At 42.6% G+C, this 15,955-nt stretch overlaps 1 protein-coding gene across 4 annotated transcripts in view; it reads left to right on the plus strand.

The window, feature by feature from the left end:
• Positions 1 to 923: 923 nt before the first annotated feature.
• Positions 924 to 15,955, plus strand: part of LOC132405621 (glucosamine-6-phosphate isomerase 1) — a 37,833-nt gene continuing 22,801 nt past the window's right edge. Inside the window, exons 1-2 of one of the 4 annotated variants that reach the window (XM_059990576.1) lie at positions 924 to 1,253; positions 10,743 to 10,913. In XM_059990576.1, coding sequence (XP_059846559.1) covers positions 10,790 to 10,913 — 124 coding nt within the window. In that variant the 5' untranslated portion in view covers positions 924 to 1,253; positions 10,743 to 10,789. Of the gene's footprint in view, positions 1,254 to 7,600; positions 7,738 to 7,868; positions 7,888 to 10,742; positions 10,914 to 15,955 lie in introns of those variants that run through there. The other 3 variants (XM_059990573.1, XM_059990574.1, XM_059990575.1) reach the window with 3 other exon arrangements.

Genomic DNA, 15,955 nt, shown 5'->3' on the forward strand with positions numbered 1-15,955 from the left:
ATTGTTGTGTTTTGCATGCTGGAATAAGCCACATCTCGCTCAAACATAGTACAACTATCTCTTTTCCCTAATACAGTAATCTTGCCATGAGGTCTTCAATTTTGTTCTTCAGTGACTGCACATTTGCTAGCAAGATGCTAGGCAGAGGGGGTCTCATTCCTCTCTGTTGCAGCCTGGCATTGACGTCCCCCACTCCTGCCTTGCTTCCGGCCGTGGCAATGAACTTCATCTGCTTAAAGATGCCGTAACTGCCCGGTCCTGTGAGACCTTCAGAAGATTGTGAAATCTGTAGACCATTAAGTTGATATAAGAAAACATTGCTTAAAGGGCAATTACATGCTGCAGATTGCAGTAGAGAAATACAAAAGAGGTTTATTCGGAAGTATTGTACATAGTGTGCAGAACGTCGTCGTGGTTCGTTAGTGGCATCTTTCGGGAATTGTACAAACAATTAAGACCCTGCCTTTGGCCACAAATCTGTTCACGTTCCTGACCCTGGTGTTCTAGACACCAGCTCCAGAACCACCAGCTCAGTTATCCAGAGTCTGGACACTGGCCCTGGGTGCACTCCAAACCCTGCCTCTGGTCCCACATCCTCCTCTGGAACCCTGGTTCTGGTTCTGGACTGAAGAGTGACCCAGATCACAAACTATCAAGATTTCTGAAGAAATAAATGTTGGTCTATTTTAATATTACTGTAAGTAATTTATTAATTTCAATGGTAGATAAAGGAGTGATAGAATTCTACTGGAGGTAATACCAGAGCAGGTGGGGGGGGGAGGGGGAAGAGTTGGTGAGTGGAGCATCACAGTTTGCACAAGGTCTCTCAAAGTCGATATGGCTTTGGAGGACTGTAACCTCATTCTCAGGAACCTTTGTCACCTGTCGTTTCCCAGCTTAGTGTTCAGGCTATGGAAGGCTGCATTTCCTAGTTCCCATCTCAAGCACTTTACTGCCATGCTGGACAAATCTGGCGCTCCACCCCTCCATTCAGTTAAACCGAGCACCGCCACTTGCTGTTATCTGCAGAATGTCCTTACGGTTAATTGCAATGAGTCATGAAATATCTAGCTGCTCTCTTAACCTTTGAATTTTGATGGATATTAATTTGCTGAAGGTAAAGGGACAAAGTGCAAGGGACACAAGAGACTGAAGATTTTAAAACCTGAAGTCATAAACAAGTTGCTGGTGAAACAGTGGGCTGAGCAGCACTCTTACTGCAAATGTCTAGTACCAGAAAGTTTTCATTTAAGGTGAGATGGGGGCAAATATAAAGGAAAAGTGTGGGCAAGTATTTTTACCGAGAGGTGGGTGTGTGTTTTAGCTGGTGTTGGAGATAAATACAATCGTGGTGGTAAATATGTGGAGTTCATTGGGAATTGTGCTGAATAGCCCAATTCTGCTCCAACATGTTGTGGGTATTCAAGAGGCTCTTAGAGACATGAATGTCCACAAAATGGAAGGATATGAACGTTGTACAAACTGAAGGGATTAGTTCAGTTGGGCATTTGATTACTAATTTAATTACTTCAGCACAACATTGTGGGCTAAATGGCCTGTTTCTGTTCTGTACTGTTAAGTGTCCTGTTTATGTGGGGAATAGACAGTCACCATTTCAGGTCAAAACCTTGCATCAGGACAGAAATATGAGCCTCTTTATTAAACCTTTTTCTGTATAAAAGGAGAGAAAATTACTTAGCATTACTAATCAAAAATGATGACTTTTCCAAATTCAGTAATTAATGAAAGGTCCTGATAATGGACCTTTGTCTAAAATGTTTGTTCCCCTTTGTGCAGGATTCCCAAAAGGTTAACTTGCAGGTTAAGCAGTTCAGTGGTGAGGAAGGCAAATGTAATATTAGCATTTACTTCGAGAGGACTAGAACATAAGAGCAAAGATGTGACACTGAGGCTTTATAAGACATTGGTCAGACCATACTTGGAGTATTATGAGCAGTTTTAGGCACTTTATCTGAGAAAAGATGAGCTAGCATTTGGAGAGGGTCCAGAGGTGGTTCACGAGAATAATTCTGGGAATGAAAGGGTTAATGGACGAGGAGTGTTTGATAGCTCTGTGTCTGTACTCACTGGAGTTTAGAAGAATGAGGGAGGATCTTATTGAAACTTAACAAATATTGAAAGACCTAGACTGAATGGAGGTGGAGAGGTTGTTTCTTATAGTAGGTGTAGGTGTTCTAGGACCTGAGGGCACAGCCTCAGAATAGAGGGGCATCTATTGAGATGAGATGGAATTTCTTTAGCCAGAGGGTGGTGAATCTGTGGAATTCATTGCAACGGACAGCTGTGGAGGCCAAGTCATTGACTGTATTTAAAGCAGATGTTGATAGGTTCCAGGTTAGTCAGGACATTAAAGGTTATGGGGAGAAAGCAGGAGAATGGGGTTGAGAGGAAGAATAAATGAGCCATGATAAGATGGTGGAATGAAACAGACTCGATGGGTGAAATGGCCTAATTTTGCTCTTATGTCTTGTGATCTCATGGTCCATAGATGCTGCCTGACCTGCTGAGTTCCTCCTGCATTTTGTGTGTGTTGCACATTTGAATAGCAGATGTCCTCACATATCTTGCTTTAACCCCCAACTCGCTGCTGTGCCATGGGCTTCATGTTAGAGCTCTAACTTTGCCGTGTATGTACAGCATGTACCATTAACACTGATGTAGTGCGCAAGCTGAAAAACTGGTGTTTTTGTTCAGAAACTATTTGCATTTGTGTGGTGACTTTACAAACATACTCAAATGCTGTCAGTGATATTCAATAAATTACATTGATTTTGTTAACTAATGTCAAATCAACATATGTGTCATAATTAGAATATTGTAACAAATTTATTGAAGCCATTGTTTATTCATAACAATTATGTTTTACATTTGGTTCCAGTACAAAGTTTAATTGCTATCTGCAAAAGCGATTCTGCAAAATGTTATATTAGCTCATTCAATAAGCTCCCTTTACCTTGGATCACTTTGGAAGGTCTGTTAAAATAACTTGTGTATCTCAGCCTACCTCTATCTGTAAGTTTGCTTTCTTGTATTCACAATTGATTTCACTTTGACTAACTATCATTTTGCCTTCACTTACATTTTCATGTTCCCAGAAATGTTGCCAGTTATATGAATGCTTAGTTCTAACAGACATGTCTGGTATATTCAAAGATCTTGGGCAAATGATCAATGGTAAACACATGATCAAATTATAGGTTCTATAGGTTTCAATAGGTACATTTAACGTCAGAGAAATATATACAATATACATCCTGAAATTCTTTTTCTTTGAAAACCTCCACAAAAATGGAGTGCCCATAGAATGAATGACAGTTAAACGTTACAACCCCAAAGACCCCCAGCTCCCCCTTCCCATGCACAGGCAGCAAGGCAACGATCACCCCCCCACCAGCAAAAAAGCATTGGTGCCCTCCACTGAGCACTCAAGCGTGCAGCAAAGCATCAATAAAGACACAGACTTGCAGTACCCCAAAGACTACTCGTTCACCTGGTATTTTGACATAACGTAGGCTCTCTCTCCCTAATAGGGGAAAAAGGGGTGTCCCTGTTTCACAGCAAGAGAGAAGACATAACAAACAACCCACCGATTTATGATGTTAAGTCTGTTGCATTGCTTTTTCCAAGCTCTGTGCCCAAAGAACTCAGGTCTCCGGCGCAGAGCCAACAGCTAGCCTGCTACTCCTGATGTTCGGTGTTCTCCCGCAATGCCTCAGTCAGGGGCACCGGCCTTGACTCAGCCTGTTTTCAGAGCCATCAAAATCCAGCACTCTGAAGGCGTGCTAGTCATCCAGGTTGCATCCTCAGGATATCAAAAAGCAGCCGGTCAAGAGGCCCTGAGAGTGGGTGCTATTCCTGCAAAGAACTGAGGTCAGAGTGTAACTCCAGGTCAGGGTCTTCAAAAAAAACTCGAAAGGGAAAAAAAGAGATATCAAAGATAGAAATAAAGCTGCTTTTGAAGATGCAAGCAAAGGAGTCGCCGATTAACGCCATCATGACTATGCTCTGCCCGGTGAATCTGACGTCAGTAGTGGGAAAGTTATTGGAAGGTATTCTAAGGGACCAGATATTTGAGTATTTGGATAGATGTGGACTGATTAAGGATAGTCAGCATGGTGTTGTGTGTGGTAAGTCATGCTAACCAATCTTATAGAGTTTTTCAAGGAAGTTATGAGGAAAGTGGATGAAGACAAGGCAGTGGATGGTGTCTACAGGAAACTTAATTAAGGCATTTGTCAAGGTCCCATGTGGGAGGCTGGCCAAGAAGGTCGAGTCACTCAGCATTCAAGATGGGGTAGTAAAATGGATTAGACATTGGCTTTTTGGAAGAAGCCAGATGGTGGTTGTAGATGGTTGTGTCTCTGACTGGAGGCCTGTCACTAGTGGAGTGCTGCAGGGATCAGTGCTGGGTCCATTGTTGTTTGGCATCTATATTAATGCTCTGGATATTGTTACAGTGCATTTCTGGCAACAATAAATATAGAATTGAGACAGGTTTTTAGATAAACAAATAAACAATTTATTAAACTCTGCTCAACAAAAATGAAAAGTAAATAAATGACTAACTTAACCGGAAGTTAACTGCTATATGGCAACTCAAACAGTTCTTAAAGTGATAAATGCAAACACATTTCTTAAAGTGGTAAATGCAAAAGTCCAAATGATTTATACAATAAGGAGAGACTTTCCTGAAGTAATGAAATCCTTGACGACGTGACATTACTGCTGATTCCAGCCGAAATAGGCCTCGCCCAAAAGACTCACAATGAAGGAAATGAAAACGGCTTAAAGGAACTGACCTTTTCCTTGGTGAATAACACTGCCCCAACCCTTTCTGCCCGTACAAAGCAGGGGTTATCTTGGATGCAGGTTACTATTTCCTTGAATGAAGATCCAATAAGGTCAATCCTGTATTACCGCCAACGATACCAACTTTACACGATCCTTCGGGTTCCCATACTTTGGTGAAGTCTTCACCCTCCAGTACTTAAAATTAAATCAAAGAGACACCAAACATAACTGGCAGTCATTTTCAAAGCTGCTGGCACAATGATTATGTACCTTACAGTATAAATTAAGACTCCATTTTAAAACGAAACTGCATCATGAAACCAAATACACAGCATAATGGAGTAACTGACGACTTAAATGACGTCTCAACACAAAAACTCCTGCGTCACAGCAGGCTTTCCAGTTCTATACATGTTGAGAACAGGTCATGATGTGACCTCACACTGGCAGGAAATTACATCACCCCACCATCACAAGACCATTACATCATGCTCACCAGATACTCAATTACATCATGATCATGAGACAGTTACAAGATACCCGCGGGGTACGTAACGATGATAATGTGGTTAACTGGATTAGCAGATTTGTGGATGATATAAGATTGGGGGTTTAGTGCACAGCGAGTAAGACTATCAGAGCCTGCAGTGGGATCTGGACCAGCTGGACAAAGGGGCTGAAAAATGGCAGATGGAATTTAATGCAGACAAATGTGAGGTGTTGCACTTCAGTCGGACTGATCAGGGTAGGTCTTACACATTGAATGGTAGGGCTCCGTAGAGTGTGGTAGAACAAAGGAATTTGGGAATACAGGTCCATAATTCATTGATGCTGGTGGCACAGGTAGATAGGGTCTTAAATAAAGCTTTTGCCACATTGACCTTCATAAATTAAGAGTATTGAATGCAGGAGATGGGATGTTATATTTAAGTTGTGAAGGACTTTGGTGCGGCTTAATTTGTAGTGTGCAGTTTTGGTCACTCACCTACAGGATAGATGTAGAAACATAGAAACTTAGAAAACCTACAAAACAATACAGACCCTTTGGCCCATGATGCTGTGCAGAACATGTACTTACTTTAAAAATTACCTAGGGTTACCCATAGCCCTCTTAACTCCATGTACCTATCCAGGAGTCTCTAAAAAGACCCTATCGTATCTGTCTCCACCACTGTCGCCGGCAGTACATTCCACACACTCACCACCCTCTGTGTAAAAAACTTGCCCCTGACATTTCCTCTGTACCTACTTCCAAGCACCTTAAAACTCTCGTGTTAGCTATTTCAGCCCTGGGAAAAAGCCTCTGACTATCCACACTATCAGTGCCTCTCATCATCTTATACACCTCTATCAGGTCACCTCTCATCTTCTATCACTCCAAGGAGGAAAGACCAAGTTCACTGAACCTATCTCCCCAATCGAGGCAACATCCTTGTAAATCTCCTCTGCACCCTTTCTACGTGCAGCATTTTCCTATGAATCTATGGCTCTAAATACATGTCAGACAATAAATATCTTGTTTTAAATTTCTCAGTTGGACAAAATTATCATCATCATTATGTGCCATGTCAGTTGGGCACAATATCACAGTAATTCTAGAACAATGTACCAGAAATCTCAATCATGATTGACTCTTGCACTTTATGGAGTGGAAGAAAGAGCAATTTTACTTTCATAAACACCAGAGATTCTTGCAGATGCTGGAAATCTTGAACAATACACATGAAATGCTGGAGGAACTCAGCAGGTCCGGCAACATCTATGAAGGGGAATAAAACAGTCAATGTTTCAAGCCAAGGCCCTTCATCAGGCATGGAAGGGAAAGGGAAGGGGCATAAGCCAGAATAAGATGGTGAGAGGAACTGAAGGAGTGCAAGCTGGTGATGCACCATCAATAACTCTCAGAGACATGAGTTAAGGTGGGCTCTAATTGGCTGGAAGATAGCATCATCATCATCATCATCATCATCAACCACACAACATCCTGGAGACTGAGGAAGGGTCTGTGGCTCCAATCGCCTTTATACAGGGGTCTGTGGGAGGAGCCACAGGAGCAGTCGGGGGGGGGGGGGGGGGGGGGGGGCGTGTCCAGACAAGGTATATGTAGTTCACCACAGCTGGCAAGTGATAGGTGAGGTACAATAAGAAGCTGGGAGGTAACAGGTGGAAGAAGTAAAGGTCTGAAGAATGAATCGCTGGGAAGGCATTGGACCTGGGAGAAAGGGAAGGTAGGTGGGGCATCAGAAAGAAAAGATGAAAGATGAGAAGAGAAGGGGCATGAGGGGAAGCAATGGGAAAAGAGAGAAGGGGAGGGGGAAAATTACTGGAAGCTGGGGAAATTGATGTTCATGCTATCAGGTTGTTGGCTACTCACCTGAACTCTTCGTCTCCCCAACATTTTATTCTGGCTTTTGTTCCCTTCCTTTCCAGTCCTGATGAAGGGGTTCAGCCCGAAATGTCCAAAAATCTCCTGCCCCTATAGATGCTGACTGACCTGCTGAGTTCCTCCAGCATTTTCTATCTGTTGCTCAATCTTACCTTCAGGTCGTCTGGTCATTCCAAAGGATATCTGGAAACGACAACACCACGGGACTGTCTGCTATCAATTTATTTTGTTATGGAGACAAACGCAAAATTCAACACCTAACATATTTCTAAATTAAAACAAATACCTTTGATAGCTCTATGAAGCAGATTTATTTATTGTGCGGAAAATTTAAATTTATTAGTTACGTTGAACATCCTGTCAAACTTCAGTGCAAAGGGTTAATGATTTCCAGTGACGCCTGGCAAACATTTCAAAGCTTTGATTTCCCTCACTTTTCCCCGCCGATCATCTGACCGACATGAAAGTCATATGACTGTTTTCTGTAGCGTAATAATGGAGAAGAATCCGGTAGAAAATAAAGACTGTCGCTTCAGGGGGTAAGATGCTAACCGATTCTGACGGTGATTTTTGTACACACGTCATGACCTATTAAAAACACAAACTTAAAGTTTGGCCTAGGTAATTGTTGCACGATAAGAGATGGGTTAATGGAAGTCCGAAGAGTAATCCCGATAATGAGGAGAATGGTGATGCATTTTTCAGTTCTTAATTGGAGTGAATATTGTTTTGCTGTTACAAGCAAATCGGCTGCAGTTTCATCGTTGTGGTATCCCCCCAGTCTTCGTGCTTGGCCTTTCATTGAGTTGGCTTGATAGCATTGTACAGTATTTAATGTGCTCTTGTGATCTGACTACCGCGTTATAGGCGTTTTATTAATGCAGTAATTCACGCTATAAAATATATTGTTCACGCACTGAGTTTTTCAGAATCGCTCAACACTGTGGTTGGCTTTTGAGAGGCGCGTCTAGCAATAGGAAGGGTTCTTAATCTACTGCGCACAAGCATTTAGAATTCCATATTACCCCGAAATGGCGAGATTAATTTCGTGTTGACTGTGTGGGTGACTGGTTCACTTTGTCAGTATGGTTTTTCTTTTCGGCAATGTTCACCGATGTTTATCCCCCCCCCCCCCCCCCCACGCTTTGAATTCAGTTACATTTCGATTTGTACAATTCATTGCACGGTCCGTTTTAATGCAGCGCCCGAATTGCATATTCTGCACTGGTGAGAAGAGCTTTAATGTTGCCAGTGTGTAGTGTGACTGCAGTGACTGCCCTGGGTTGCGAGTGCCGGGACACCTTCAATATCGCGAATATAGGACAGGCGGGGATGCAAAGACACGGGTCCGAGTCCCGCACTTGTTGCCCGCTGTTGTGGTTGCCGACTGAGCGAAACCTGCTGATTTTGGATAGCGCCAAAGGAGGGAAATTCAACGGTAGCGTGCAACAGCACCGCACACCAATTACTACCTCATTAGAAATGAGTTCAGAGAGCGGTTTGGCCCCTCTCAGGAGCTGATGAGAGAAATAATATGCTTACTTGTGGTATCGCTTTCGAACTTGCAGAATACGAATGCTCCATTCGTCTCTGCCTTGTTTTTGCTTCTAGCCAGTAGCCATAACCCTGTTTTTTAAAAAAAAGTTTTAAATATTTCAGGTGATCAGTTGGAACACTGGCTTTGAACCAGATCCGAGAACCTGCGGCCTTGTCTTTTCCCCTTTTGGATTTTATTCTCGTTGTTTATTTCTCAGTTAACTAATGTAGACTGGTTGCTAGGAATTTTTTGCATAATTGTACAGATGGGCAAGTATTTGTTTAAAATCAGTTCTACACATTCAGAGCCTACTTTTGTAATTTTTTTTAGATCAATCCAGTTTTGTTTTTAAGATTGAAATGTCCAGGGCTTGTTTAGAATTTCCTGTTTAGTTGTCAGAATTAATTTAGAGGAAAAACCAATAGTTTCTGTTAGTTTTCTTCAACGTTGAACACTATTACAGTTTTTTTTAGAATTGGGAGAGATTCAGCACAGAAAATAAGCCCTCTGACCTATGAAGAACATAGAAACATAAAAAAACCTACAGTGCAATACAGGCCCCTCGGCCCACAAAGTTGTGCCGAACGTGTCCTTACCTGAGAAATTACCTAGGGTTACCCATAGCCCTGTTTTTTTCTGAGCTCCATGTACATATCCAGGAGCCTCTTAAAAGACCCCATTGTATCTGCCTCCACCACCATCACCAGCAGCCCATTCCACGCACTCACCACTGTGTTTTTTAAAAAAAAACAACTTACCCCTGATATCTCCTCTGTACCTACTTCCAAGCACCCTAAAACTGTGCCCTCTCGTGCTAGTCAATTCATCCTGGGGAAAAAGCCTCTGACTATCCACACAATCAATGCCTCTCATCATATACACCTCTATCAGGTCACTTCTCATCCTCTGTCGCTCCAAGGAGAAAAGGCCGAGTTCACTCGACCTGTTCTCATAAGGTACGCTCCCCAATCCAGGCAACGTAAATCTCCCCTGCACCTTTTCTATGGTTTCTACATTCTTCCTGTAGTGAGGCGACCAGAACTGAGCACAGTACTCCAAGTAGGGTCTGACCAGGGTCCTATATAGCTGCAACATTACCTCTCGGCTCCTAAACTGAATCCTAAGATTGATGAAGGCCAATGCACCATATGCTTTCTTAACCACAGAGTCAAACTGCGCCGCAGCCTTGAGTGTCCTGTGAACTCAGACCCCAAAATCCTTCTGATCCTCCACACTGCCGAGATTTGACCATTGGCTATCCATTTACACAAATCCTTCATGAATCCAAATGTTTATTCTAAGTGCATTCCCATTCCCCACCCGGTTCGTCCCCAGTCCTTCTCATGGCTGCACGCAGTGGTCAGTTGTCACTCTAAACTCCACACCGCTGGGATGTAGTGGCACACTGGCGCACCTGGGGGGGGGTATGCTTGGTCCCGGACAACGTGCAGATTTCACACAGATGGCCCCTGATGTCAGGAATTAACTCGGGTCTTTGGCGGTGTGAGGCAGATGGCTGTGCCACAGTGCTGCCTAGTTTGTGATGTTATTTTGTTAAGGTGGCCAGATTCCTGACTCTGGAAAAAATACTGGCTTAAGCACTGCCTGACCTGCAGTTTAAACAAAAATCACGCATCCCCTGTGGCCTGCCTCCTTTCAACACCTCCAGGAGGACCAGAACCTTTGGAGGACTGTGTGCTGCTGAAGGCCTGGAGAGTTATGTTGGGTGGAGTCAGGGCCTTGTGCTTTGAGTTGTGGGAGGGTCCCCCATGCCAGACACGTCGAAGGGTAGGGACCAGACTAAGAGTGGCCCACCAGTCCTCCAGGTTCAGGAGTTCAGTTCACGGCTGACAACCCTGACTGGTTAAAAAAAAGAGGTTGTAATGGAAACGGCAATGGAGAATACCTTTGTAGCTGCCCTAAGCACCAGTGGTGCAACAGGCAGAACGAACTAACTAGCTACTCCTGTCAACATACTGACTATGCTTGAATGTTGTTTTTTGGCAGAAAGTGATTTGATCTTTGCTGCTCCTCAATTCTTCAAGAAAACAGCAATGAAATTGGTTATATTGGAGGACCACACCAAAGCCAGTGAATGGGCTGCAAAATATATCCGGAATCGGATCGTCCAATTCAACCCTGGTCCAGGCAGATATTTCACCTTGGGGCTGCCAACTGGTAAGCTGGAAGAAAAATAATGTGAACAGAGTTGCCTCTATAAGTGGATATTTCTTGTATTTTTAATTTTAATTTCAAATGTTCAAAAATATGCCTTAACATACCCCGGATGAAAAAACATAGACTTTCTGAATATTGACAACTTACTGGATTATGTTTTTTTTTTGTGGTGTCATGGTGACACTATAATCATTCTTGTATTCAGAAAATCCTGGTTGGTTTTGAAGGGATCATAGACGGCAGTGCAGGAATCAGAGGGCACAGCCTCAGAATAGAAACGCATCTCTTTAGAACAGAGATGAGAGGGAGCTTCTTTAGCGAGATGGTAGTGAATCTATGGAATTCATTTCCATAAATGGCTTAGTTGTTGGTGTATTTAAAACCATGGTTGACAGGTTCTTGATTAGTATGGGTGTCAAAGATTAGAAGAGAAGGCAGGAGAATGAGATGGAATGGCAGAGCAGACTCAATGGGCCGAATGGCCTAAATCTGCTATATCTCATGGTCAATTGAGGTCAAATCATTAAATGTATTTAGAAAGAGACAAGTATATTAATACTGCAGGAATCAAAGAATACAGTGACATGGGAAGAGGGTATTGATCCATCATGATCTTGTTAAAAGGCAGAGCAAAGGCTACCATGATGGTCTCTTTGTTTAAAGTGGATGTGTGTTGAGATGTTTTCATAATCTGTTTTTAGCCAGTTGCCATTGAAAACTACATTTTCTGCTGTTAAGAGATTCTTCAGATGCTGGAAATCTTGAGTGACACGCACAGAAAGCTGGAGAATTCCCGCTGCTGTCCGCAGGGAGCTTGTACATACTCCCCGTGACCATGCGTGCTTCCTCCCACAGTCCAAAGATGTACTGGTTGATAGGTTAATTGGCCATTATAAATTATCCCATGATTAGGCTAGTGTGAAATCGGGAGTTGCTGGGCTATGTGGTTCAAGGGGCCAGATGGGGCTATTCTGTCCTGTACCCCTGTGGCCATTTCCCACAGTAATAAGTAATCCATTTTGGATATTGTTGTGGGGAATTTAGAGAGAATTTGAAGAGCTTGACAGAAGGCTGAAAAGCAGGACCTCCAAGTTAGTAATTTCTGGATTGCTACCTGTGCCACGTGCCAGTGAAGTTGGGAGCAGGATGATTTGGCAGATAAATGCAAGACAGAGAAGCTGGTGCAGGGGCAGGGTGTCAGGTTCTTGGGTCTCTTCTGGGGGCTGTATGAGCTGTACGAAAGTGACATGTTGCATCTGAGCCCAGGAGGAGCCAGTATTCTCGCAGGCAAGTTTGTTAGAGCTGTTGGGGAGGGTTTAAACTAATTGGATAGTGGAGGGGGAACTGGAGTGAAGGGATTCAGGATAGGACGGGGGGTAAAAAAGAAAAGATAGTTTGCCGTCAGACTGTCAGAAATGGGAGGCAGATGATAGGACAAAGTTGCAGCCAGCAGGGTGAGTATCAGTGTATTAGGGATGCAGAATCAAAAAGGGTAGCAAAAACAGTATTCAACGTGTTATATTTCAGTGCATGGAATATAAGAAATAAGGTGGATGATCTTGATGAACTTTTACAGATTATCAAGTATGATGTTGTGGCCATCACTGAATCATGCTGAAGGATGGTTATAGTTGGGAGCCGAATGTCTGAGGTTTCATGTTGTATTGGCGAGACAGCAAGGTAGGCAGAGGGTGTGCTGTGGCATTGCTTGTAAATAATGGTATATAATTAGTAGAAAGATGTAACACAGGATTGGAAGGTGTTGAATCCTTGTGGGTTGAGATAAGAACCTGCAAGGGTAAAAGGGCCCTGGTGGCAGTTAAAAACAGGCCTCCCAACAGTAGCTGGGATGTCTGCCATAGCTTACAACGAGAAATAGGAAAGGTTTGTCAAAAGGGCAATGTTATGATAGTTTCAAGAGATTTTAACGATCAGGTCAATTGGGAAAATCGGTAGGTAATGGATCTCAAGAGAAAGATAGTTTTTTGAATGTCTGTGAGGTGGTTTTTTAGAGAAGATTGTTGAGCCTACTAGGGGATCAGCTATACTGTATTGGCTGTTATGTAAAGAACACGAGGTGATTCAGGACCTTAAGGTAAAGGAACCCTTAGGAGGCAGTAATCACAATATGGTTGAAATTTGATGGGGAGAAAGTGAAATCTGATGTAGCAGTATTTCAGTGGAGTAAAGGAAATTACAGTGGAATGAAAGAAGAGTTGGCCAAAGTAAATTGGAAAGGGATGCTGACAGGGATAACAACAGAGCAACATGGCTTAAGTTTCTGGGAAAAATAAGGAAGGTGCAGTATAGATGTATTCTAAAAACGAAGAAATGCTTAAATGGCAAAATCTGGTAGCTGACAAGGGAAGTAAAAGCTGATGTAAAAGCAGAAGAAAAGGTATACAACAAGGCAAAAGTTAGCAGTTTGATAGAGGATTGGGAAGCTTTTAAAAGCCTACAGAGTAACTAAAAGAATCATTAGGAGGAAAAAGATGAAATATGAAAGCAATTAGCAATCAATATCAAAATGGATAGTAAACATGTTTTCAAGTTTTTTAAAAAGGAAGATTTGAGTGGATATAGGACCGCTAGAAAATGAGGCTGGAGAAATAGTAACGGGACAAGAAGATGGCAGATGAACTAAATGAGTATTTTGCATAAGTTTTCACCATGGAAGACACTAGCAGTGTGCCAGGTGTTGAACGAAGAGTTACAGTTACTATTACAAAGGAAAAGTTGCTCAAAATGTTGAAAGACCTAAGGGTATATAGGTTATCTGAACCAGATGAACTGCACTTCAGAGTTCAGAAAGATGTAGCAGTAGAGGTTGTGGAGGCATTAGTAATGATCTTTCGAAAATCATTGGATTCTGGCATGGTTCCAGTGGACTAGAAAATTGTAAATGTCACTCCACTCTTTAAGAAAGGAGGAAGGCAGCAGAAGTGAAATTATAGACCAGTTAGCCTGACCTCAGTGGTTGGGAAGATGTTAGAATCAATTGTTAAGGATAAGGTTATGGAATACTTGGTGACACTGGACAAGGTAGGACAAAGTCAGCATAGTTTCCTTAAGGGAAAATCTTGCCCAATGAACCTATTGGAACTCTTTGAGGAGATTAGACGGGGGATAGAAAAAGGGGACGCAGTGGATGTTGTAGATTTGGACTTTCAGAAGGCCTTTGACAGGATGCCACACATGAGGCTGCTAACCAAGTTAGGAGCCCATGGTATTACAGGAAAGTTACTGACATGTTGAGAACACTAGCTGATTGGTAGGAAGCAGCGAGTAGGAATAAAAGGATCCTTTTCTGGTTGGTTCCCAGTGACTAATGGTGTTCCTCAGGGGTCAGTGCTGGGACCACTTCTTTTTATGCTGTATATCAATGATTTAGATGATGGAATAGATGGCTTTGTTGCTACATTTGCAGATGATATAAAGATTGGTAGAGGGGCAGGTAGTGTTGAGAAAACAGTCTGCAGAAGGATTTGGACAGATTAGGAGAATAGACAAGAAAGTGGCAAATCAAATGCAATGTTGAAAAATGAATGTTCATGCACTTGGCAGCAGAAGTAAGTGTACAGACTATTTTCTAAATGGGAAGAAAATCCAAAAATGTGAGATGCAAAGGGACTTGGGAGCCCTTGTGCAGAACATCCTAAAGGTTAACTTGCCTGTAGAGCCGGTGGTGAGGGAGGCAAATGCAATGTTACATTCGTTTAAAAGGTCTAGAATAGAGCAGGGATGTGAAGGTGAGGCTTTATCAGGCACTGGTGAGGTCTTGCCTTGAGTATTATGAATAATTTAGGGCTCCTCATCCAGGAAAAGATGTGCTGGCATTGGAGAATGTTCAGAGGATGTTCACAAGGATGATTCTGGGAATGAAAGGGTTATCAAAAGAGGAATGGTTCTGGGCCTGTACTCGCTGGAATTTAGAAGGATGAATGCCAAGCTTTAGATGTTACAGAAAGGACAGAGAGGGAGTCAAAAGAGGAGGGTGTGTGGCACTGCTGATCAGAGATAGTGTCATGGCTGCAAAAAAGGAGTAGGTCATGGAGGGATTGTCGACTGGGTGTCTGTGGGTGGAAGTCAGAAACAGGAAGGGGTCAATAACTCTACTGGGTGTTTTTTTTATAGACCACCCAATAGTAACAGGGACATCGACGAGCAGATAGGGAGACAGATTCTGGAAAGGTTTAATAATAACAGGGTTGTCGTAGTGGGAGACTTAAATTTCCCAACTGTTGATTGGTATCTCCCTAGAGCGAGGGGTTTAGATGGGGTGGAGTCTTAGGTGTTTTCAGGAATGTTTCCTGACACAATATGTAGATAAACCTATAAGAGGAGAGGCTGTACTTGATCTGGTATTGGGATGTGAACCTGGTCAAGTGTCAGGTCTCTCAGTGGGAGAGCATTTTGGAGATAGTGATCACAATTCTATCTCCTTTACCATAGCATTGGAGAGGGATAGGAACAGACAAGTTAGGAAAGCGTTTAATTGGAGTAAGGGGAAATATGAAGCTATCAGGAAGGAACTTGGAAGCATAGATTGGGAACAGATGTTATCAGGGAAATGTATAGCAGAAATGTGGGAAATGTTCTGGGGATATTTGCATGTCATTCTGCATAGGTACGTTCCAATGAGACAGGGAAAGGATGGTAGGGTATAGAAACCATGGTGTACAAAGGCTATTGTAAATCTATTCAAGAGGAAAAGAAGACTTACAAAAGTTTAAAAAAAACTAGGTAATGATAGAGATCTAGAAGATTATAAGGCTAACAGGAAAGAGCTTAAGAATGAAGTTAGGAGAGCCAGAAGGGGCCATGAGAAGGCCTTGGCGAGCAGGATTAAAGAAAACCTCAAGGCATTCTACAAGTATGTGAAGAGCAAGAGGATAAGACATGAGAGAATAGGACCAATCGAGTGTGACAGTGGAAAAGTGTGTATGGAACCGCAGGAGATAGCAGATGTGCTTAATGAATACTTCAGTATTCACTATGGAAAAGGATCTTGGTGATTGTAGGGACTATTTACAGTGGATTGA

Source organism: Hypanus sabinus, chromosome 15 (assembly GCF_030144855.1).
Source record: "Hypanus sabinus isolate sHypSab1 chromosome 15, sHypSab1.hap1, whole genome shotgun sequence".
Classification (NCBI taxonomy): domain Eukaryota; kingdom Metazoa; phylum Chordata; class Chondrichthyes; order Myliobatiformes; family Dasyatidae; genus Hypanus; species Hypanus sabinus.